Below are 23,970 nucleotides of genomic sequence, written 5' to 3' on the forward strand. Positions count from 1 at the left end.
GGACAGCCGAGATTAATGGGAGCAAAAAATCTAAGCAGCTGCTACTGTACCTGGAAGTGCCTTAATATAGGAAGGGCTAATAGCACCAAATACAATATTTTATGCTTTTTCTTCTTTAAATAAGTGATACCTGCTATATATCATTCTCTAGCTTATCCATGTGAGTGTGCTAGTATAATTAAGGACTGTTTGCCTCTCTGTTTGAAAGCAGTCATACTCACATTGTCATCTACAACTGAATACTGCAAACTTCGGAGCCCAAGGTTTATATAGAGGTAAAACACCCTTTTCAACTGGAGAATTAACTCCTTTTAATGAAATGAATCATGGGTGATAATGTTTTCATCTATTTTCTCTATTTTAATATAAGTTATTTGAGAGAGACAAAATTTGGTCAAGGAAAAGTTTTTTAAAATATTTCATAAATAAAAAGTCCATGAAGATGTGATATTCCAACCACAAGTCATTGGATGTGGAATTTCTCTTAAGAGGTATCATCCAAGGTTGGTATAGGTGGGAGGAGAACCTAAGCGAGTCTCACTTCCTCTTCCCCCTACTAAAAATAAAAAGTCTGCTTTAGGCATCAACGAAATTAGAGGCCCAGAACAGCTGAACAGAGGATTTTTAAATTTTATTTTTTAAACAAGGCGTTGATCAATATTACAAAAATAAAAAGTATGACTATTCTATCATTGGTCGAAGTAATACTTTTAAGCAGGCTATTACCACTGCAGAAGCAGTTCTTCCCCACCATCCTTCAAGTAGGAATATTGCCTTCTTGTTGTGTAGGTGTCAAAACAGAAAGCTCATATTAAAATTTAAGGAAAATTTGAGCGAGTATAGGATAGTCTACCCACTACTTCTAGTTGCATAGAAGAATAAATTAATACAGTTTAGACTCCGACTACTAAATATAAAAGTGTTTATAATCAAGCAGAAAGCTACCATCTTAGTCTGATACAAAGCAGGATTGCAAACATCAGCTTCAACATTCAAATGTAGCAAAAGTCAAAGGCCTGATCCAACTCCCATTAGAGTCCACCGGAATTTTTTTTTTTATAACCAACTTTAATGGGAGTTGTATCAGTACTCAAGCGATTTTGGAAAATTTAATTGTTAAGAATTTAAACATTTTAAGTGAGGCTAAAAACATGTAATTGCTTTTATGTAGCTTACCACCCAACTTTGAAACTCCCTTCATATGCATTTCTTCTTCAAATGGGTAAAACAGATACTTCTCAGCAGGGGCTGTACTGGAAAATGATAGTGTAGGATTTGAAGTATCATTAGTCTCCTGATAGACCACAGCCTCATTCACTAAACAAATACTGAAAGTGACAGGTAAAAAAAAATATCATAGCTAAATAAGTGCATCTTGTATGTATGATGTATGTATGTATGTATCTAAAGTTATAACTAAGCACCACGGTTTTCCTTTCAAGTTTTAGAACCAAGCATTATTTTTTCCATCCACCTTGCTAAACTACTCTAAAGTCAAGTTGTATGTACTGTTAATTTATTTCAAGAACTACAGCACAATATATATTTTTAAAAATTAATAAAGACTACTGAATAACTTAATAGTGATAAATATTTTTCTTGTAGTCTCCCAGTGAAGTGGGCCAACAAACAGACCGAAGTTTGTTTATATGTTAAAGATCAACTTTAAACACTTTTCTTCAAAATATTTCCTAAATGCATAAATTCCCAAAATGAGTATTGAGGGCGAATTTTCAAAAACGCAAAGTACCACTGGCTTTTGAAAAGAGTTAACCTTAGGTAGTATCATTCATTTAATTTATTTTGGGCTTTCTTGGCCAATGAAGTGCAGTTCTAGGCTTAAAATTCTTACTCTTGTGCAGATTGTTTAGCATACACTAGCATTGCAACATCTATATCATTTTTATCAGCCCTCAAGTGGGACATAGAGACGCAGGTGGGTTTACTTTTGTTCAAAACTGAGTGGATCTGATATTCTGTATTATTTTATAGGAAAAAAACACAAATCTAACTCATTCAGTACCAAATGAGACTTAAAGTACATTTTTCTGAAAGTTATTTTGGTTTTGAGGCCATTCATACTTAAAACCTCTTGTGGAAGAGGGAGTGTTTTCAGTTTATCCTTAAAATGAACAAATGCTTTTGAGACTCTGGACCCTAAAGACAGGCAACATTATCTTCTGTTTTTCTGATAAAGCACATAAATCAGGCTCTTAGTTACAGCATCCATTCATGAATGGGTACATAAGCTTAGAGATATTCCAGAAATCATCTTCCATTCAACAGGGGTTTTCGTTAGTAGGTTCTCCTCACTTTTTATATGTGGAATACTTTGAAGCCATCTATGTTTTTTCCATCCACAACAAAATTAACAACATTCCACCATGCTCCAGTGTCAGCAAGTGCTCTTTTCAGTTCAGGTACCTGATGATGATTGATGAAGCTGTCAGGCTTACAGTAGCAGACAGAGCAGTTTGGCAGGAATTCAGTGTTATTGAAAGAAATCTCAAATACTTATTCCATCTCCTCTGCTAACTTTAATCACATTATCAACATGCTGCCAGGAATGGAGCCTTGACACCAAGCCATAAATTTACACAGACAACCATTGTCTGCATAGTGCAATTCCAACACAGATAATGAGCAACTTCTGTTTATTTTTATATTATTTGCATAGTACTTAAAATAATATTTGAAAGATCTTCCAATCCCTCAGATTAGCTTGCATCAAGTTTCATTCTGTTATTGCATTTAATTTCACTTGGTTTACAAAAGGATAATTAAGCTAGTCATTCACTTATATTGCTATTACATGAACATTTTAAATAAAAAGAAAAGACCACGGTGATCACAGGAGTTCAAATACTCCTGTTAAATCAGAACACAAATTAATACTGTAGATGCTTCACTTTTAATGCCACTTACCTAAAATCTGTTGTGATAACCTTAATACAGTTGAGGAAAGATCTCTTTGTTTTGGTCAGCATGGCAATCAAGTAAGTCCCAATAAGGTGGGCACTGCTCATCCTACTGAGTGCACCAATGGCAGGACAAATACTTAAGGTAAATATCGTACCTGATAAAAGGTTAATGGAAGGACTGATATACTTTAAAAAGTTACTTTTAGGTGGTTTGGGTGGGGAAGGTATTCTTAGGAGTGTAAAGCTACAAGAATGCCATGAACCAGTTACATAGAGAGAAAAATCATTGTTTCCTGTGACCTCACAACCACTCTTGTGGTGCCTATTTTAGAGAGCAATCAATATCTCAACTCGACTTCATAACAGTGCAGCTGTAACTGCACCTGAGTAATGCATTCTAGCCTTTCAGAATCCACCGTTTTGCAAGACATGCTGGTTTTCTCAAAATAACTGTTAATGAGTGTGTGTACATCCTAAATTCAGCCAAGCATGGCTTGCATTTATAATGCCTGCTCTCTATGGCAGGACTGTGGCCTTATACAGAGATAATTTAGTTTTTGTTTTCTTCCCCGCAGACAAGGCTGTCTTCACAAGCCAAGGAATTCTCGTTTGCAACTCCCTAAATTGATGTAACCATGGTATAAAGGCAGAACTCCATTTCTAGACCTGCCTGTCTTACAAACTAAAATAGTGATAACACCAATCACCTTGAACAAAACAAGCTTTAGAGGCACTTAAAGTTGGAGGTATGCAAAACTCTTCTTGCTAAATCAAACTTTTACATATAGTTACAGTAGGATGTGGTTGTTTTTTTTAACCTCTATTTTGATTAGGCTTTCTGAAGGAACCTCAGTGTTGTTCGGATAAGTCTGAAGCAAGAGAGTACTGGCATACAAAAAAACCCAAACAACAACAACAACGAAAAAGGTCTTAAAAAGAAGAATATTTAGCCAGGTCCTTCTCCATCTCAGCATATTGTTCTTTAAGGCGCTCCATAGCTTTTCTGTGCTCTTCATCCACTTCTGCTCGTTTGTTGTGTTGGTCTTTCATGAACACTTCCCAATGGGCTAGACGCTGCTTTTCACCAGCCATTAGCGTGTCAATCTGAAGCTGAGAGGAGAAAGGGAAGTTATAGAAACTGTTTCTAGATGACGACAGTGGGTTAATGCAGATTTGATGACCTTACAAAAGCAAACATATTAAAGAGTCCAACTTTCATTCCAGCATCAGAAAGTAAGTTATATTCATCTAGTCACACTGCACAGATCAAAAGAAAAAAGTGATAACCATGCAGCCTCACCACATAACTAATGGCACCTCCATTCTAGACTAGTCACCAGAAAAAGAAAAAAATAATCAAACTCTAAAGCTAACACTTCTATTCAGCTACAGTCCAAGTAATTTCTGTTATCTGATGTTAGAAGAACTATTCCTAACACTACTCCTGATCTTAATATGGCCTACTCCACTTGCCCACATTTTGTTTTAAAAAAGCACTTTTGATCACATGAATATGCTATTTATTGTTTGTAGTCTCCACTTTGGTTACGTACACTGCAGATACCTAGAGTGGACATGGACACAGCATTATCTTGTTCATGTTGAAAGAAATGGCCAGACCCTCAGACAGAGAAATTCATCATTTAAGCAAGAATTTTTTGGCTATTTCAGCATGGCTTAGAGTTTGGGAGGGGAATTGTTTAAGTAAACTCCAGCTCATTTTTTAAAAAATGTCTTAGCCCAGTTCTTTCTGACCAGCCATGGAGCTATGCCTGACGCAGCAAAGCTAAAGATAGGTGATTCTATGGTTTAACAATGCTTTCAAAATACATCTACTTTGTGTTACAAAAGGCTGATATTGGAAAATATTGTGCCCACTAGATTTCCCATCTGAGAAACATAAAAAAGTACAATTTTAGGGAGTCAAGTGTGTTCACTTACTGTGTGCACTGGCACTGAAGATTCCTGACTTCCAGCAGTGGAAGCTAAAAACAGAGGTTGTTCTTCAAACATCACAAGGACAAGTGCAAAATCGTTGCCTCTTATAATGGCTGATATCCCATCACAACTATAAATACTGAGTGCCTCAAAATGTAGTACAACAGACCAAGATGGGTAACAAAATAGTGTGTACTATACACCTCTACCCCAATATAACGCTGTCCTCGGGAGCCAATAAATCTTACCACGTTATAGGTGAAACCGCATTATATCATACTTGCATTGATCTCCCGGAGTGCACAGCCCCGCCCCTCCAGAGTACTGCTTTTCCGCGTTATATCCGAATTCTTGTTATATCGGGTTCCGTTATATCGGGGTAGAGGTGTACATATAGTATACTTCAGTCCCTCCTTCATTGGGTTAGGTTGGTGTGCAAGGTAATGACCAACAGAAAAATAGAACTCAGTATAAAAATTAGTATTTTGTTAATTGAAACAAGAACATGTTTACATATCTCAATGGACATTTTAAAACTAGTAACAAAAAAAATGTCTAAAGAACACTATAATGGTAAGGTTCTATATTACCACCAGAAACAAGTCTTGATGAAGGAACCTCTAAAGTCAAAAGAAAAGACAGACCATCTTTGTAGTCCTTATTTTCATATTTTGACTTTTGGGAATTAGTAGATTGTTTCTCTCTCTTAGCCAAGAAGTTCTCACTGTGCCTAATGGTTTTTATACATATTTACTATCAGTAATTTTTCCTCAAGCTTCCACATTATTCATTGTTTCTGGCAAATAGGATTCTGTTCACCTCCTTGTCTTGAAAGGAAGACAGCTCTAAATAAAGGTGTACAGACATTAAAAGATGAGCTTTTACCAAATAATTGTAAGCAACAGTAATAGTCTGAACTTCTAGTGTTTTATTCCAAGAACACAGAAATCACAATAACTCTGTACAGCACTTCAGTTCTGTTGATCCTCCATGGGTGAAGGTACATCAGCATTTTCTATCCATCAGCTACTATTTTCTACATAGAGTAGTTCAGCATAGGAGTAGTATAATTATGCAAACTCATATTTATCCAATATTTTAGCAAATTAAGATGGATTGACACTACATGATGTCTAGCTTGTTTTTATTTCTCCATATTATGGATTTAGCTTTTTCATGCAAAAATAAATCATGGTGTGAACATGCTAATTTTACCACATAGCACTCAAAAGTACTGTTACAGTATCACTCATTGAAAAGTTCTGCGTATCTTCTATACAAAACAGAGCAGCTTTAAAAAAAATATGTACCTATAGTCCCACTAGAGAGCTGGAATTTCTATACCTTTTCAATTTTTGAAGTGTTAATGAATTGTTTATGCAGTTATTAATACTGTATCTGAATGATTATAAAGTGCCTACCTGTAAGTAACCACAGTTCAGACTGGACTAGACTGCACCCCTGACAACATGAATGGTTTGCAGGGAAAACAGCAAGTACTACCATGTTCTGCAGTACCACTTTCACCCATGTATAAAGTCACTGAGCTGATAAAACCACTGGACATTTGGGGAGCCTTAGATACATATATTATTATATCTAAGGCTCCCCAAATGATTTAGGATATTAAAAACCACTGGTCAAAAGGCAGAAGGTTGCTTTCTTCCCTACCCTTTTTTCTTCTGCTCCAAAACAGCCTTTCTAGTTTGTCTTGACCCAAAAGAAAGACATTGACAATGCGATATTAACAGCCAGGCTCTTTGGGTTCCTCAAAAATATGATCAAATAGGATTAAACAATTTAATGCTGAAAAACAATTACTGTAATTTTTACCCTTTAAATAAATACAGGCAGTGTACTAATGAGAAAGTAAAATGTATCTTAACAGAATTGTCCTAATTTCCATAGAGTAATGATTTTATGCACAAAATAAAAATGAGTCCACAGGGTTGTAAACTGATCCGCAATACAAACGGAGACTTGAATGAATACTATACATATTAAAAATCAGAAAGCAAAGATGACATTAACACTAGCTTATGCCACAGCAAACAAGCAGGAATGATCGAGTGACGAACAGTACACAGTAGTGTGTTCATTCTCTCCAGACATATAGTGCTGTGGAAATTTCAACCCCCAAAAAAAGAAAGACTCAGTGGTTTGGGGGTATTGAGCCTTTCACTTCTAGATCACAGGTTCAAGCACTGGCCTAACTCAGTAAAACCCTTAAATCAATGCTATTTGATGACTGTTGAGTAGCCTGTATAAAATGAGTTTGTGATATGGGTACCTGTCCTCTTGAGACCATAAAGAACACTGCCTTGACATACATTTTTACCTGCTGAGACTGCCAAAGGTAAGTCCTGGGCACGAAGAGTGAACTCTCCTCTTTCCCCTCTATTTGAAGGCCCAAGCACACAAGGTGGGGATGTATGCAGAAGCTTGCATTGCTGTCTCCTGTGAATGCAGGGTTTGGGTCTCCAGAGCTGTCAGTCCTGCACATTTGACACATGCTACAATTTTAAACAGTACATAGCCCATGTTCTCTCCTACTGTCTCAGGGGAGTTCCCTCCCTCCCCCCAAATGTCTGCATTACCAAGAGGTAGCTACATGACTCCCTCAGCCTTAAGTCTAACATTTTATTCACTGATACCCAAAACCATCCCCATCAATGCACCTACAAAATTATATTCTAATTTACCCAACTGCTAGTTCTGTCATTAACATTCTCACTTCTGGCCAGGATTTCAACATTAATCTCAACATAAAAACACAACAGGACTATGTACATTACTAAGCCTTAACAGGAAGCTTCTTGTCTATGCAGCTGGACTTTAAGAATGACAGCATGAGCAATAAGGTGGTTGTTCTTCGGTACTTGACTTAAATTTACTAGGTAAATCGATATTCACCTGTGGTGAAAAATCCAAAAGGACTGCACAACCTTAAGGTATACTATAAGTCACATATAGCAACTTGAAACTACTCTGTTCATATATCAAGTGAAGCAGCAAAAAAAAAAAAAAAAAGATTACACAACAAGATGGCTTTTATCTCACAGCTTCCAAGGGTATGTCTAAACTATGAAATTAGGTCAATTTTATAGAAATTGATTTTATACAGTCAATTGTGTTTCCCCACTAAGCGCATTAAGTCGCTGGAGTGTGTCGACAGTACCGAGGCTAGCATCGACTTTCAGAGCATTGCACTGTGGGCTGCTATCCCACAGTTCCCGCAGTCTCCACCGCCCCCTGGAATTCTGAGTTGAGCTCCCAATGCTTGATGGAGCAAAAACATTGTCGCAAGTGGTTCTGGGTACATGTCATCAGTCTCCCTCTGTGAAAGCAAAGGCAAAAAATAGTTTCTTGCTTTTTCTCCTGGGTTACCTGTGCAGACGACATACCACGGCAAGCATGGAGCCCACTCAGCTCACTGTCACCGTGTGTCTCCTGGGTGCTGCCAGCAGATGCAGTACTGCGGTGCTACACTGCAGCATCTCCTTGCCTTGCCTTGCGGACGGCAGACTGCAATACGACTGCTAACCGTCGTCATCGTCCTGTGAGTGCTCCTGGTCAACTTTGGTCGAGGGTCTGTGGGCACACATGGGTGCTCCTGGCTGACCTCGGGGAGGTCAGTCAGGGGCGCCTAAACAAAAATGGGAATGACTCTAGGTCATTCTCTTCTTTACGTTTCGTCTAATGGAGATTCAGTCCTGCCTGGAATATCATGTCAGCTGGAGGCTTCTGCCTCAGGCTGCTCTCCCAGTTGGCAGTACCATGCAGTTGCACCTACCCCAGCCTGCTCCTTGATTCCATGGCTCATGAAGCCTGGACAGTAGTAAGGAGCAGTTCAACTACAGGCTGAGCAAGTGCATAATGGTGGTAGAATGTGCCTTTGGACATTTAAAAGCTCACTGGCACAGTTTACTGACTTAGTTAGACCTCAGCGAAACCAATATTCCCATCGTTATTACTGCTTGCTGTGTGCTCCACAATATCTGTGAGAGTAAGGGGGAGACATTTATGGCAGAGTGGGAGGTTGAGGCAAATTGCCTGGCTTCTGATTACGTGTAGCCAGACACCAGGGCGGTTAGAAGAGCACAGTAGGGCGCGCTGCGCATCAGAGAAGCTTTGAAAACCAGTTTCATCGCTGGCCAGGCCACGGTGTGAAAGTTCGGTTTGTTTCTCCTTGATTTCTCCCTTGGTTCACTCTACTTCCCTGTAAGCCAACTGCCCTCCCCTCCTCACTTTGATCTCCGCTTGCAGAGGCAATAAAGTCATTGTTGTTTCAAATTCATGGATTCTTTATTAATTCGTCACACAAATGGGGGGATAATTGCCAAGGTAGCCCGGGAAGGGTGGGGGAGGAGGGAAGCACCAGGTGGGGTGGTGGAGGACGGAAGGACAAGGCCACATTGCACTTCAAAACTTACTGAATGCCAGCTTTCTGTTGCTTGGGAATTCCTTGTGGTGCGGGGGAGTGGTTGGGTGGCCGGAGGCTCCCCCACCGCGTTCATTGGCGTCTGGGTGAGGCGGCTATGGAACTTGGGGAGGAGGGCGGTTGGTTACAAAGGGGCTACAACAGTGATCTGTGCTTCTGCTGACTTCCCTGCACCTCAACAATACGCTGGAGAATATTGGTTTGATCCTCTAGTAGCCTAAGCATTGCTTCCTGCCGCCTCTCATCACGATCCCACCATCTCTCCTCTTGCTCCTGTCACCTGTCCCCGTTCATTTTGTGCTTTCCTGCACTCTGACAGTGTCTGCCTCCAGGCATTCTGCTGGGCTCTTTCAGTGTAGGAGGACTACATGAGCTCAGAGAACATTTTGTTGCGAGTGCATTTTTTTTGCCTTCTAATCTTCGCTAGCCTCTGGGATGGAGATGATACGGGGAGCGTTGAAACATTTGGAGCTGTGGGAGGAAAAAAGGGGGTAGTATTTAAAGAGACACATTTTAGGGAACAATGGGGAGACTCATGGTGAACCAAGCTGTTAACATTACATAGAACGTGCGCTCTCTTTACAAGGTTGCATTTTGCCTCTTATATTGAGGGCCTGCCAGTTTAGTGTGAGAGATCACACACGCAGGGCCAGTGGCCAACAGAATTTGGCTGTTGTGTGGCCATTTAAAAGGAGGGGCTGTGGTTTTCGAGTTAACATGCAGCACAAACCCAGCTAAAACCCCCGCACTCCCAATTCTCTGGGATGATCGCTTCACCCCTCCCCGCACCACATGGCTAACAGTGGGGATGATTTCTGTTCAGCCACAGGCAAACAGCCCAGCAGGAACGTCCACCTCTGAATGCCCCCTTAATAAAACTCCCCTATTTCAACCAGGTAACCCTGGGAGTACATCCAGGAGAGCTTTACTAAGATGTCCCTGGAGGATTTCCACTCCATCCACATACACATTAAACAGACTTTTCCAGTAGCTGTACTGCCACCAATTCATCCCAAGTCTTCAGGGCAAATCAATCATTAAACACGCTTGCTTTTAAACCATGTATTACATTTACAAAAAGGTACAGTCACCAGAGGTCTCTTCTCTGCCTTCAAGGTCTGGAAGCCCACGTTGGATGCCTTGAGAGGGTACTAGATCCAGGGTGAAAAACAGTTCTTGGCTGTCAGGGAAAACGGTTTCTCCGCTTGCTTGCTGTGCGCTATCTTCCTGGTTCCCAAAATCCACATCCCTGTTGTGTGAGAATCCATTGACGGAGTTCATACACAGGGCTGGGGAGTTGTAGGGGCACCTCCTAGAATGCCATGCAGCTCATCATAGAAGCGGCCTGTCTGGCGCTCTGACCCGGAGCGGCCGTTTGCATCTTTGGTAGGCTTGCCTGAGCTCCTTAAGTTTCACATGGCTGTGCTGCGGGTCCCTGTTAAAGCCTTTGTCCTTCATGCCCTTGGAGATTTTTTCAAATATTCCAGCATTTCGTCTTTTAAAACTGAATTCTGATAGCACAGATTCGTCTGCCCATACAGCAATCAGATCCAGTACTTCCTGTTTGGTTCACGCGGAAGCTCTTTTGTGATTCTGGGACCTCATGGTCACATGTGTTGATGAGCTCTGCATAGTCACCTGTGCTGATGAGCTCGTCACACTGGCCAAACAGGAAATGAAATTCAGAAGTTTGCGGGGCTTTTCCTGTCTACCTGGCCAGTGCATCTGAGCTGAGAGTGCTGTCCAGAGTGGTCACAATGGAGCACTCTGGGATAGCTCCCGGAGGCCAATACCGTCGAATTGCATCCACACTATCCCAAATTTGACCCAGCAGAGTCAATTTCAGCACTAATCCCCTCGTCAGGGAGGAGTACAGAAATCAATTTTAAGAGCCCTTTAAGTCGACAAAAATGGCTTCGTTGTGTGGACGGGTGCAGGGTTAAAAATCAATCTAACTCTGCTAAATTTGACCTAAACTCGTAGTGTAGACCAGGGCCAAGAGAGAAAGGAGAGATGCTGGGAGTTTATTTTCCTCTTAATGATTGTTATGGAAATTTTCCAGCCTTGTTAACTAAACACTATGTTTCAAAAGAACCAGAAGGGAGGGAGAATCTTTCGCTAAACACAGTCACTGCATAGATAACAAACACTAGGAGGCTCTCTCCGTAGAATTTAGAAATAACTGATACATTCTATACTAACAAACTAGAGTGATTAGTACACTAGCTCCCTTTAGTACTGTACTATATGCAAAAAATATTAGCTTGCAGATAAGGGTTATATTATTCCCTATATCATCCTTAACCAAAATACTTAAGTACATTACCATTAAAAACACCTAATCCCTAAAGGAGGGAAACAGCAAGTAAAGTAGTTTATTAAAAATGTGAAAATCCACTTCACACTTTCCAACAACATCTTTAAGTAACCAGAGAGATTTAAAAGCTTTTCAAAATAGACATGATCAATCATATACCATACTAGAGATATACACATGAATTTTCTTCAAAAATACACTGCCCCACACCCACACCACCTCCAATTATCTCATCTATAAGGCATACTTGAGTGACTCTTAGAATAAACAAGTGAATTCAAGTCAATGTTATTAGGCGATACCATGAATTCTAGATACAACAAAACATTATACAAAATCATTACCATATTTTAAGATTTAAGGCAAGTTAATTTGATGGCCACAAAAATAAAATATTTTTGTGTTAACAGCCTAGGCACAAGTCCATTTTGTGCATCTCCTGGTAAATTTTCATGACAATTTGCAAGATTGTGGAAAAGTACTAAGTTGTTTTCATCTTAAAGGAATGTTATTTCAGGTTATTTCCAACTCAGATATTCTCTTCTTGGGAACCTTCCATACCCCACACCCTCACTTTATATTTCTCACACCTCAAAGTCAAACCACTTGCAAGCCTAGGGCAGAACCTTAACCATACGTATTAATGTATAAGATAGACAAAGCACTAACCTCTTAGTGCTGACAATTAAGACTCCCTGTTGTGAAGCACTAGTTGATTTTCACATACTGAGTAAAAGCTACAGAGCACAAGGATTTTACAGTGCATATCATTAAAAGGTGACTGATTACTCAAGATATGCAATAATCTCCCAGACAAATATAGCCTTTCCTATTGCTAATGTAAGCTACAAATTTAAAAAATAAATAATAAAAAAACCAGAGAGTGTTTGTATACTAGAGTTTATTGACACAGGTATGACATCAGGCAGGCTAAGCTTTATGTCCAGACATTTAAAACATCTCAGTTTGTTTATATGAGCACTTACTTGAGTTCTCTTATGAGTTAAAACAAAACTGTGATGAATAAAAATGTCAGATGTTTTAATGTTTCATTCTGCAATTGCTATAGTTTCTCAGAAATACTAGGAAGTCTGAGATTCAGGAAACGTTTACTAGCTCACTGTGGAACCTGAATACATCACCACTTCCCCGTGCTTCGGTCATGTCAGCTGGAAAGCTAGTTAAGAAAAGATGTCACTGTAGAAAGGATAAAGATAGCTCAAATAAACTATCCTTTGTCAATGTGTATTGTTACTTGTACGTAGATCCATGTGTTGAAGAAATACCTTACTGTTTGTTACCAGAAATAAATGGCCAACAACGAAAAACTAGCCTAGGTTGTTTAAAATAAAGAATATTACAATTAAAACAAGAATATACTACAGTGTACGGGGAGACTTTGGCAAACCAGTAAAGTTCCTAAAACCACTGTAGCTTATTGTTAAAGGTGGCCTAGTCAGCATGCTGTAAATTGGCCATTCAGCAATCTCAGCTTGACCAAGACAGGAGAGGAGGGAGTTTTGGGTGCCACAGAAGGACAGTTTGACCCCACGTCCTTCCTGATAAGAACTGTGTTGAAGTTGCTGATACATGCATTTTAAAAGAGCAGGATGTACCCTCAGGAATGTCTGTTGGGGTCTCAAAGATGCAAACTCTGGAAAGATCCACACCTGCTTAATCAATAATCAGAACAGCCTCTTGCTTGATCATTAAAACTGCTTACTTAACAAGGTTTCTTTACGGGACATGTCATTCTATTACTAATGTATAAATAAGGAGGAAAAGCTTGAGATAGTTAGACTCGTTTGGGGACTCTTTTTGGATACATCTCGCGGTCCCCACCGGCAGACAGAAGATTTGGCCACTTGAAGCCTGCCGCTGGGTCACTCAAAAGCCACACTGAGCTTTGCTAATTATCAAGGGTTGGAGGTGTTTTACTAATCTTGTTGCAGACATGCGTAAGTGCTTAAGACTAAGTAAAGTGTAGTTTTAAGTGAAAGCACTCTTATGTTGTCCTCTTTGTGCCAGCCATCAATCAGTCAGACGGCCATGTCTCCCCTGATTTATTTCCCGACACCTCCTAGCACAGAGTAAAAGTTACCAAGAGCTTTGGGTTGAAAGAACCCCTGTGTAAGGAGGCGCCCTGGCTCCCCGCCGCACCTGAGGGGGAAGAGCCAGAGCAGGCACCTCCATGGGCGGAGCCAGTACCACCTGTTCCCGCCCCCCGGAAGTCAAGGGGCGGGACAGGAAGTATAAAAGCCAGGGCCCAGAGCTCAGTTAAGCCCAGGACGCTGAAGAGCACAGACGTGGAGGCCCGAGCTCCCGCTTGGCCTAGCTTGCCTTGTGCTCACTATCCAGAGGAGCGCTGGCCGGACCTGCCCCATGCCGGGTATCCTGAGGACCCTCAGCCTGGACTACCCTGCGCCCGCTGGCTGGAGGAGCCGCCAGAGCCTGCTTCCCCCCAGTTCTCCGAGGAACCTATGGTCTGGGACCTGCCGAGTTACGCCGACGGAGGACAGGTACCGGGGGAGGGGGAAGTTGGAAGTAGCCCGGGGGCGGCTGACTACAGTCAGGCCGCAGAAGGCCCTGAGCCTATGGCCGTGTGATCGGCCAGGATCCCCACTGACCACCCTGTCAGTGTGTTTCGGTTGAGAGCCCTACTGACCACCCTGTCAGTGTGTTTCGGTCCGGATCCCCACTGACCGCCTTAGCGGTGACCGCCGCTACCAGGGCCCCGGGCTGGAACGCAGAGGAGTGGGTGGGCCTGCGTTCCCCCTGCCACCCGTAACCGGGTGGCAGAATTCTCCCTTCACCCAGAGCCCCTGAGCTGTGCTACAGTTTGTTTGGTGCCCGCCCTGCCTAAGGGCCAGGGCCTCTAGACTTTGCTACCGCTCTGCCCTGTCCCAAAGGGCCGGAGCCTGAACTGTTTGGTGCCCCGCCCTGCCTAAAGGCCAGGGCCTACAGACCTCATTTGCTCGACCCTTGAGTACAGGACCGGCGTGGGACCCGTCCTGCTGCATAGAAGGAGGTGCCCTGGCTCCCCACCGCACGAAGGGGACGAGGCCCGAACCGACCGGCTTACACCCAGTAACAGAGGATACAAGATGGTTACTTACCAGTATGACTGTAGTTCCTACCTGCACAGTTGCATGGTGTAGGAATATGTACATTCATACATGCAATTTCAAAACTTTCCAATAGCAGTGTCCATTGGAGCTGGGTATCCATATGTTTGTCTTTATTTTTCCCCACTTGAGAATATACCAGCATAGCACCAAATGCCACTCGCTTTCTTCCATTCACTAAAGAATCTATTGTAAAACTCTGAAATAGTGGGGAAGGAGGATGGGAATTGTGGACCCAGGCACTCAATTTTCTCAAAGAACCAGATTAGTATAGTATCTATTTTTTCCTTCTTTGAAAATGCATGCAAGTAGGTGAGTGACTAGCAGCTCCCTAGACCACAATGAGGAGGATCTGAGGACTGCCTGAAAGAGATTTTAGGTCTAACTCTCCCAAATAGAGTACACAAATCGAAATGCTAACTCCAGGAGTAATGCTGTAAAATATGGACAGAATTCCAGGTAGCAGCTTTGCATATACCCTGTATGTTGGGAGACATTTGAGACATGCAATACAGATCGCCTTAGACATGGAGGAATACATCATCAGACCAGTTGGCATTAGCATCCCTGCTTACTCAAGTGTGGATGCAGAGTCTGAGCCAATTTGACAGTCTTGGAATGGAAGTTCACTGGCCCCTGGCATAATCTCCATGTGCTACACATACTCTGGGTGATTTACAGAACAGGTTAATCTTACTCAGATACGAATTTGGAGTCTTCTTGACATTTAGACAACGCAACCTACTGTTCCCACATGTAGCTGGGAAACAAGTGGAAGCAGAGGTTCATCACAAGCATTTTAACAGACTGATTTTAAGCGGAAGTCAGAAGTCATGTAAAAAAGGAAACTTCAGATGAGAAAGAACATGGTATACGGTAGGTCAATCATTAGTGTCTACATCTCATAAGCTCTTTGGACCAATGTGATTATCATTAAGAACAGTCTTTCGTAAGATATGGTAGAGAGAGCAAATCAAACCACGTGTCAAGTGGTGTTTCCATTAGTTTGGCAAACCCATTTAAGTCCCAAGACAACATTAGCTCCCAGATGGAAGACAACACATGAAGCAGACTTTGAGAATCCTGGAACTATAGCACATGAGAAAATCAGTTCAGGATTTAATGTAAGGATAAAAGGCTGAGACTGCAGCCAGGAAAACTCTCTACAGAGCTGAGGGAGAGAAATGATTGTCTGAGATGAAGGCAGTATAGAATAAAGAGCATGATAGACTGGTAAGGACCAGAACCTTTATCTTGCCCAGATGCAGGCATACTTCATAGAGTAGAAATATCTTGTGGAAGATTTTTTGATGTCCAGCAGCTGACCAATACATCCAAATTAGACCAAAGATTATCCAAATTGCTAATTAACAAAAGATCTCTTGCTCCATTGTAGTTAGTGCTAGATTCCACTTCCCTGCCAGTATCTACAGGAGGCATAACAAAATTGAGGGGGTCTTTTGATAAGGGACTAGTCCCTGCTTTCCACTGTCCAATCAGCTTTGATTCTAACCCCTACAGCTACAGACAGACTACACTGAGGATCTATGGACCTAGTCCTGAAAAAGAATACAAAATGCCCACCCAGTTAAAGACACATTTATGTGCCGAGTGCTCCTGCTAAATCAGCCTGTACTGTGAACATGGTGGTATAAACTGGATTTTATGGAAGGAAAGCTCATGTGCATCAGAGTTCAATGCCAATGTTGACTGAAATTTCAGTCATCTGCTTTTTTTTTTTTTTTTTTTAAAAAAGAGTAACACGTTAGCCTAGCAGTCTGGTGGCCAGGCATTTCAGGTCAGCAGCAGCTAGAACCACTGTAAAAACAGCACTCTTACATTCTTCATGTGCTTGAGCTCCTCACAGCACTCTTTCAGCTAATCTGGTTTATGTCTGTGGAAATCAACTCTTTGAAGTTTGTGGATATCATAGGGCAGTGGTGCTCAGACTTTTCTAGTACACTCCCTCTACTCCCTCACCAGTAACAGAATCTGTCTGTGCTCCCCTCCATTACAGCACAGCCAAGGCTTCCTCAGCGGTGGAGCTGGGGGTGGAACTGGGGATGAGGGAGAAGCCGGGGATAGGGGCAGAGAGAGAATGAGGGCAGAGCTGGACTGGAGCTGGAGCATTGCGCTCCCTCCCTGGCCCCTTGGGGGCTGGCCAAGGCTTGGAAGCAGAGCAGGACTGGGGTCTGAAGAGGACTAGGGGAGGAGCGAGGCTGGGGATGGAGCTGGCCTGGAAGTATGGCGCTCCCTTTCTGACTCCAATGGGGGATGGCCCAACCACCATGCATCCCCCAAATGTTCCTCTGTGCCCCCCTGGGAGGGTGCACCCCACAGTTTTGGAATCTCTGCTTTGAACAAACTGGGGTACTGGAGTGGGAGCCTTACAATGTTAATTTGTAATTTCAGCAATGCGAGCAAGAAATATCCTGGATACTTCGTTTCCAGAATTTTCAAGTTTTATTTTTTGACTCTTCTACAAAGCTAAAGTTAAATTTAGATAGACAAATTTATAATCTGTTCTAAAGTGCCACAGAAGCGAAAATATTTACTATAACCCAAGCATTTGATATTTTTCTGCAGATATTTAAATTCAAACAACAAACCAAAAGATCTTTATGGAAATCTGCACATGTGTAAATATAGACTGCCCAAATGAAAACCAATGTTTTCCAAAGCTTATTCTTCCTGTCTTAAGGGATAATAAATATTTGAAGACTGGGAGATCTGGATGGAAATTCAGCTGCCTCTGGACACAGAATAATAAAACAGAGCAGGCTTAACATGCAGCTTCCCACAAAGGTTGTGGTATTTACGCTTCCACTGCCTATATATTCTGAAAGGAAAGGGAAATAAATTAAAAATGAAAATCTACTAGTGTTCTAAAATGTTAATATGAACATATACCATAAAAATACTGGCTTTATATAGGCAAGGTACCTGAAAATCTTAATACACAGCAGACTGATTTACTAGGCAGTGAAGTTATTAGATTTAGTAGTTAATCGCTATGGGTACTGGAGGGGAGCGGAAGTAAATGAGAACGCAAACATATTAGTTTTTCATTATTTCTCCAGCTGAGGTGCGTAATGTTACTGTGTCATGTAATTTCTGAAACATCTATAGTCACCAGATCACAGAATTATGTGTAACATGAGAGGTTTGCATTTTGGAAGTCACTCTCGTCTATAATAATGCAGGGAACTTCCACAGATAATTAGAAGTGGCACATTCCTAAGCATACAAAACTTAGGATATTGCTAGCTTGAAGTTCCTTTACCATATAGATACTCCAGCTGTGAAGTGTCTATTACAAATAACAAAACTAAAACTCAAAGTGCTTGATGCATTTTTAATAAATTCATAGTCATGTACTAGGAGCTAGGAGGATTAGACTTTCTGTAATCTTCAAAAAATGTCAACACATCGAGAAAACGTCTTTTGACTTGTTAAATTCAAAGCCTTTGCTACTGCAAAGTTATAAATGACGCCTACATTTTTAAAGTGCAGTTATACTAATAAAAGTGACTATGAAAACAGTACCTTTCACCCTCAGATTTGTTCCTTATATGTAGTCACAGTAACAACTATTTACTTTTCTATAAGCTTTTACTACTTTATATTTCTGTTAGCACTGTGGAACCAATGCAGCTATTGGAACGTGAGCTTGATTATATTCTTGCCCAGACACAACCAGCAGAATAAACTCCCCCCCCCCCCCCCCAAGGACAGTAGGGGTACTTTAAAACTTTTTTCTCTAAAAACTTCCAATTGCAGATTCTGGATTGCAAATAATGATGAATAAACCAAAAAGAACCAACTTGATTTTCAAATCTCACCATAAGTTCACAGGACTGCCAGTTAGAAAAGACATTTTAACTTGAAAACTGACAATGTTTGACACTGGATAAGAAACACAAAGAATGAACTCACTTTAATGTTTTTTTACAGAGTAGTTTTTCAAAGTATAATCTAATTTTAACTCTTCACTTCTGTATTGTCATTGTGCAACAATCCTAATTCAACAGCATGAGACTGCCTGTACAGAAATTCTTTCATTGTATGGAAAAAACTTTTTGAAAAAGTTCTATAATTTAAGTCCTTAGTTCCTAAAAATGCATGTTAAAATAGAACGCTTACCAATTTTTTAATGTACATTCTAGTGTTCCAAAAAGCAAATTAAGTCAGACCTAAGTAAATATAAGACGGCACTACCTACTAATCACAATCCAATGATCAAAGAATCCACACACCAGAAGCTCCACGATTTTCTTTACAGATGTTATTTGGCCACAGTATAATGCATCATCATATATGTAATAAGTAGCATCCTGACCTAAATTGTTGTGTGTTGACATCTTAGACACAAGGATACAATACTACATGACATGCCAATGCCTGCCTACATGTGGAAGAACTGAAATGCAAGTTCATATATGCACACACAACTACACCTGATCAGAAAAGAAGTCTTAAATAATTCATAGTACTGTACTAGGATATGTAGCCAGGAATCATTAGGCAAAGTCATATTTTAACTCCTGGTTAGCTATAACTAAGAATCTATGTCTTAAGTATTAGACAAGCCAATAATTTCCTGCTGTTCAAATATGCCCACAGCATTTCATGGCAATGTGGTACTGGGCAAAAATTAAAAAAAAAAAATTGAAAAAAGCCATTTAAAAAGAAAATGTATTAGACACACACTTTTATGTAAGTTCTGTGACATTGCACTGCAGAAAAATTAATGACACTCATAAGAAGAATAAAATATAGATGCATTTTGTTTACGCAGAGATGGAATGAGTAAGAATTTTCAAGTCCAATTTTTTTAAATAAAATAATCCTCAGCTGTCTTTTAATATCCAAAACAGTTGGATTAGCACCATTTGCAGTTTAAGAGACAGTGGCAGAGAAGAGATGACATTTAAAAACAGAAAGCCATGTTATGACCTTTGTTAAATTCTGAAGCTGAAGTGAATTAAGCCACACCAATGCAACTACATTGGCACATGAAAAAGATATTCCATAAGCAAAGCTACATTAAGAGAGTGGTAAGGTTGCACTGTTAGAAACTCAGAAGTCAAGATAAATCAGAGTTAAGGTTATATATGCAACTCCACTATGGCTCCTTGTACATAGACGATATCACGGTTTCAAGATGACTGGGTACCACAGTGACAGGTATGGCATAAGGATCCAATCGGCAAATAAATAAATAGAGGAATACATAAATCATATTCTAAAAACGTTTGCAATGAATGGGATAAGGGAGGTTATATCTATATCTCTTTTCCATATAAAACAAATACTATAAAAACATTAAAGTTTGCAAAGCCAAGCACTCAGAAGACAAGAAATTCTAGAATTAAGATAGCGTGTTCCTGATGCAAGGTTGCATAATCAGTTAGGCTGTTTGTAGGACCCTTGCCTCATTCTTAGTTTTAATTTATTAAAATAACTTTAAAAACCTCAGGATTTCTGTTGTGTGCAATCATAATAGCCATCACATATCATTCATCATCAGGGTTCAGACAAAGGATTTCAAGACCAACAACATAGACCTCTAACCACTTAAACTAAAGGAGTTAACTTCTCTGACAGCAGTAATAGGTTATCTTCAATGTGGACCACCCATTAGAGAAGAAATTGATACTTTAATAGATTTTAAGACCAGAACGGACCATCATCTGGTCTGATCTCTTGCATAATACAGGTCATAGACTTTCACCCAGGTTGAACAAGTTCTACTATGCTGTAGAAATGGCAGTTTCTCCTGGCTGTTCATTAATTTGGCATAATCTGGAGTGATTTTCACAGGGATAGCAAAAGGTACCTTGTTATCCCCTTATGAAATTTTAAGTTTTGCTCTACATTGCAAAAAACACTTAATTATTAACAATTCTGAACCCTTCCTGCACCATCAAACGTTGCTTAGTGGCCAAACAAGGCTGTGCCATTTCTGTCTATCCTGACTCACTCTTTGCATGTCCGCTGTCATTCAGTCCCATAAGTTTCCCTGTGAGTGGTGTCCTGAGGCATTCCTTTGGTCAACTCCTTTTGCATATTCTTCCAGCTGTCCAATAGCACATACGACATGGTAGACTCTCTGGTTTCATTCTTAACATGTCTCAAACATATCCATCTTTTTTTCTGGGAACTTCACAGATAAAAAGGTGCTGAACTCTGTGCCAAATCATGGTATTTGTTACACACTGATTCCATTTAATACCTAGTGTTTTTCTAAGGCATTTGTTTTGCATGGCATTTAGATATCTGTCTGTACCATTTAGTGGATTTCCAGTTGTCACATCCTTACATTAAGATGGAACCAACATTTGAGTTAAAGATTCAGTCTGTTCTTTATGACCAAATCTTGTTTAAACTGGTGAACACAGCTTCCACCATGCCAATTTTTGATGTTATTTCCTTGTGGGCATTGCCACTGATTTGCACTTTACTATCAAGGTATGAAAATCAACTCACTTCTTGTATTCCTTTGCCTCATAAATCAAATACTTGAGTTGGGTGTTGCTGAGTTTCTCAGATTTACTTTTCATAAGTAAGTATTAACCCTGTTTTATGCGATGCTGGACAGTCTTCACTTGCATATTGGCTGAACTGTCATTCAAAGCTATGTCAGCAGCAAAATCGAGATCTTCTAGAGTACCGTTGAGACATGTGATACATGTTCTGAATGTGTTACGTTTTTGGCAATGCCAAAACCACCACCACATGAAAAAAAAGCCATGAACCAAAAAACCCACACTTTGGCAAAGATACTCATTTTCCCCTAACCTTGCTCTTCGAAACAGTTGAACTATTTTTGTTGAAACTATTAAAAAGACTCAAACTAAGGCAGAGACCAAACATGGAAAATTTCACCCAATGTTTAAAATTAAAAGCAATTGAAAATGGGGATTTATACTTGGAAATGTTAGGTAACCTTATCTACAGGCAGTGCTCCATCTCATACACACAAAAAAAAAAATTAGAAAGAAAAAAGAATTATGCAATTCACAGGCATGTTCTCAAAACTTTTTAATGAATATTTTTATGGTTTCCTACCTATCTTTGAGGACAGGGAAAAAAACCAAACACACCACATTCCACAACCTGGAACTATATGACTAGACCACCAGTTACAGATGAGGATGAGAGCCCATATAGCGCTACCTTGTACAATGGACACCTTTGGTGGCACACAAAAAATTGCTCTACACCTAAATTAATCAGATATGTATGCACAGTACAGCACTCTTTCATTTAGAAGTTTCATAATAGCAGCTAAGTGGAATTGTGCAAGTGGAGAGAGTATTTTCAAACTCTAATACCACAAACAAGACCAGTTTTCATTGGAACACTCAAAGTGCACTTGCCTCCTCAATGAGAAGTATTTCCCCAACTACTTTCAAGTTGCTACCACCAGCCATTTTGACATTAGAGCGATAGAAAAAGCCAAAACAGTTTGCAGACTTGGGAAGTTTCAACCCAAGAAGTTAAAGTTTTACCACACCTTAAAAGAAACATGCACACAACCTTAACTGTAGCTGTGATTAGTGCTCCAGCTATAAACTTGATACTTGACTAGGGAGATACAGTAATATGAACATTCTGAAATAGGGCAAGCCACCTTTTTCAATTTCACTTCAGACAGAACAGCAGAACTACAAGAGGCAGTAGGTTTATCTAGTTTCCTAGCTACATTTCAGCGTTAGATACAATGAACCTAAATGTTGGCAGGGCCCATGACATGATACTATTCACACAGTGCCAGTACTCTACTGCAGCTAGATTAGCCTTCTCTGATGATCATGAAAAGCATGACATATTGCAAGGAAAAAGAAGGAAAAATCTGAACACCTGCTGATACACATCACTGCACATTTTAGTTCATGCGACTGGGCCAGAATGGCAGTTCTGGCATTTTCTGCATCTCCACAGAATTATAAAGTACCATTTTGAAATACAATCATGAAAGGTGAAATGGGAAAATGCAGATGTACCATAGGAAACTAATTTCTTGTACAATTTTCCAAATTTGAGGTTTAGAGTATATGTAATTCAAACAAGCAAAGTGCAGCCCATTGAGGGATTCCAATGATTCACATATTCCTATAATATGGCCTTTCATTAAATAACCAGTGCACAAGCATGAAATGCTTCCTTTTCAACAAGCAATAACATGCTCACTGTTTTCAGCTAACCAGGAAAGCTTTACATTTCCATTCTGGTAGATTCGTGAGTGTTTTTTGTTCCACAGAAAATATGGTGGGGGTTTTTTGTTTTGTTTTTTTAATTTCTCCTGTGACAAATACCACTCTAAGCAAAGAGGGGGAAAATATTGAAAAAGAAATTTTAAGACATTTCCATACGTTTGGAGAGTGAGGGAGGAGCTGGTGGCTCTATCAGTCTTGTGCTCCTATAACACGGACTGCTGGCTGCTTTATTCAGCTCATTCTTACATATGCAGATGTCATTCCAAAGAAAGTTGCATTTTTAGCAAATGACAGTAAAAATGTATTCCTAAATCATGTTTTACTGAAGAATTTTTAGGTAGCCAGCAGATTTGCTGTGGATGAGTTTGAGAGTCTTATATTTAGGTTAAACTATAAATCCACCCATCTGTCTTTACCTTTCTTTCTTCCTGCTCCCTCTGCTGGAGTGTGAGGATCCTATGGTTGGCTGCTTGCACTGAAACAAACAAATTGCACCCTATTAATCAGCTGCCCTAGCTCAAAGAGAAGCCTGACTGAAAGAGGCTTAAAACGCATGACGCTACTGGGACACTATCACTGTATGCAAAAAGACTGTGGGTTTTGCCCTTTGGGGTCAGTTACCTTTGGATTGAAAAGTTTTGCCAGTATTTGTAGGAAGCACTCTACAATGCTAACGATGTGGACACAGAGCACTAAGTTGCACCCTTGGGCTTTCCAGAAGCCAAACAGGAAAGGCAGTCAAGTCCTCCTGTGCCCATATTCCATAATATTGCTGACAAGTTACTGTGCACTACTCAGCACCGCAGAAATGATCTAAAAGTCTTGTAAACCAGTAACTAGAACCAGATGGGGTGAACACTAAGTTTTGGTTATTTCTTTACTTTTTTTTTTTCCCAAATATAAATGATTTAGTAAAAAATTATACAAGGAGAACATTTTTAAATTGGAGCTAGTCTCCTCACATTGTGATCCTACCTCTATGAAAATGTGTTAGCAACAGTGGTAA

General features: G+C 40.2%; 1 protein-coding gene across 1 annotated transcript in view; it reads right to left on the bottom strand.

The window, feature by feature from the left end:
• Positions 1-616: 616 nt before the first annotated feature.
• The window catches only part of BLOC1S5 (biogenesis of lysosomal organelles complex 1 subunit 5), a 37,729-nt gene continuing 14,375 nt past the window's right edge, over positions 617-23,970 (bottom strand). The window contains exons 4-5 of the mRNA XM_032768614.2: positions 23,381-23,439; positions 617-4,031 (exon numbers count right to left, since the gene is read on the bottom strand). Coding sequence (XP_032624505.1) covers positions 3,852-4,031; positions 23,381-23,439 — 239 coding nt within the window. The 3' untranslated portion in view covers positions 617-3,851. The remainder of the gene's footprint in view (positions 4,032-23,380; positions 23,440-23,970) is intronic.

The sequence above is a fragment of the Chelonoidis abingdonii genome, chromosome 2, assembly GCF_003597395.2.
Source record: "Chelonoidis abingdonii isolate Lonesome George chromosome 2, CheloAbing_2.0, whole genome shotgun sequence".
NCBI classification, from domain to species: Eukaryota; Metazoa; Chordata; order Testudines; family Testudinidae; genus Chelonoidis; species Chelonoidis abingdonii.